The sequence below is a fragment of the Aplysia californica genome, unplaced genomic scaffold (genome assembly GCF_000002075.1).
Source record: "Aplysia californica isolate F4 #8 unplaced genomic scaffold, AplCal3.0 scaffold00275, whole genome shotgun sequence".
Lineage (NCBI taxonomy): Eukaryota > Metazoa > Mollusca > Gastropoda > Aplysiida > Aplysiidae > Aplysia > Aplysia californica.
The window spans coordinates 97,223-99,180 of NW_004797545.1; the positions used below are offsets into that span (position 1 = coordinate 97,223).

Here is a 1,958-nt window from a genome sequence, read left to right on the forward strand (position 1 = left end):
ATTATTATTGTTGTTGTCGTCGTCATCATCATCATCACCATCATCATCATCATCATCATCATCATCTTCGTCATCATCATCAACATGGTTTAAAAGAAGTTTAAGAAAATGTAAGACTGAATATTATCGTTTAATTTGAATTTACGCAAAGGCGAATGTTTCGTTTTCTGTCTGGGCTTCTTCAGGAAGCACAAAAAGCGTTCACTAGACGGTGTTTAAATAATTGTGCTTGATGGTACATGTACTTTAAAGAAATGTCAGGAGTGAAGTAAACATTCACCTTTTTCATGTATTCCTGATAATTATTCAAACCGATGCGGATGTTTGTAGGACTCCACTGATTGGTCCTACTTCCTTATTTTCCCTCTGTTGCTTTTCCTCTTCCTTCCATCTGTCTGTCTGTTTTACTTTTTTTGTCCTAACAAAAAATGGCCATTATTGTTTCGCTGCGCCTTTAATTTTTCTTCATGAAATACCCGAAGCCATATAAAAACAACCCCCATATAGCACAACGACATCTATGATGTAGCGAATAGACCCTTCACCGTCGCACATAATAATATTAAGTTCAATTCCAGTGCAGAGAGGTTGATTACTTTTTTATATCAATCCGTCGTTCTTCTGAGACGTTGTGTCCCTCTATGTCAATCCTGATTGGACCTAACAAGCAGGGTCGAAGCAGCCCTTTATCTCGTAGATTATCCAAATAGTGACGATAGAGACGTAAAATATCAAACAACAGCAGTAACAACTACATAAAAATTTTAATTAAAAATCTGTTACCACCCCCAGAACGACAAGGGCGGCGAGTTCTCCCTGAAACACATCTGGACATCCTACCACAAGGCTAGGCTCAACTGCTCTCTGCCCGGAAACTACCCCTTCTACTTTGACGAGCTACAGAGCACATTCTACTCGCCTGATGAGAACCTGGTCTACGCTGTCTTCTCCACACCGCCGTGAGTTTTGTGGTTGTTGTTGTTTTTGTTGTTGTTGTTGTTGTTTTTGTTGTTGTTGTTTATGATGGTGATGGCGGTGGGGTACGGGAGAGGAGGTTGGTGATGGAGATGTTTGTGGTATTGACGAGCTACAGAGCACCTTCTACTCGCCTGACGAGACGCTGTCTTCTCCATACCGACGTGTGTAGTGGTGTTGTTGTGGTGGGAAGAGAGGGGGGGGGGGGGAGGGAAAAACGAAGAAAGAAGAGGTAGAGAAAAGAGAGAGAGAGAGAGAGAGAGGGGGGGAGTGGTAGTGTTGGTGATGTTTTGATAATGGTGGAAAGGGTAGGGAGGGGGGGATGTGAAAATGGTGGTAGTGTTGGTGCTACAGAGCACATTCTACTCGACTGACGAGAACCTGGTCTATGCTGTCTTCTCCACGCCGCCGTGAGTAGTGGTGGTGTTTGTGGTGGTGATGGTGTTGCTGTTGTTGTTATTGTTGTTTTTGCTGTTTTTGTTGTTGTTGTTGTTGTTGTTAGTGGTGCTAGTATTGGCAGTGATGGTGGTGGTGATGGCGTGTTGATGTTGCTGTTATCCTTGATGATGATGGTGATGAGGGGGAAGGATGAGATCGAGGAGGAGATGGAGAAAGAGATGAAGGATGAAGAAAATGAAGATGTAGACCCTCTTTGCTCCACCCCCCCCCCTCACGCACACACATACCAACCTCCCACACTGTCACCTCAAAGACCCGTGATCTAACTTTCCCGCCATTTCTCCCCGTGTCCAGGAACAGCATCCCGGGCTCTGCAGTGTGCGTGTACAACATGTCCGCCTTCCAGGCCGCCTTTGACGGGCCCTTCAAACACCAGGAGGATCCCTCGGCTGCCTGGCTACCCAATGAGAACAAACTGACTCATTCCAAGGTGGGTGGAACGAGGGTGTGATGTGGGGCGGGGTAGATGAGCTTGTGTGTGTGTGTGTGTGTGTGTGTGTGTGTGTGTGTGTGTGTGTGTGTGT

General features: G+C 45.6%; 1 protein-coding gene across 1 annotated transcript in view; it reads left to right on the plus strand.

Annotated features, from left to right (window-relative positions):
• LOC101857491 (semaphorin-5A) overlaps positions 1-1,958 on the plus strand; it is a gene marked incomplete in the record, with an annotated part of 95,717 nt that overhangs the window by 88,643 nt on the left and 5,116 nt on the right. Inside the window, 2 exon segments of the mRNA XM_035970501.1 lie at positions 793-959; positions 1,729-1,864. Of these exon segments, the coding sequence (XP_035826394.1) occupies positions 793-959; positions 1,729-1,864 (303 nt within the window).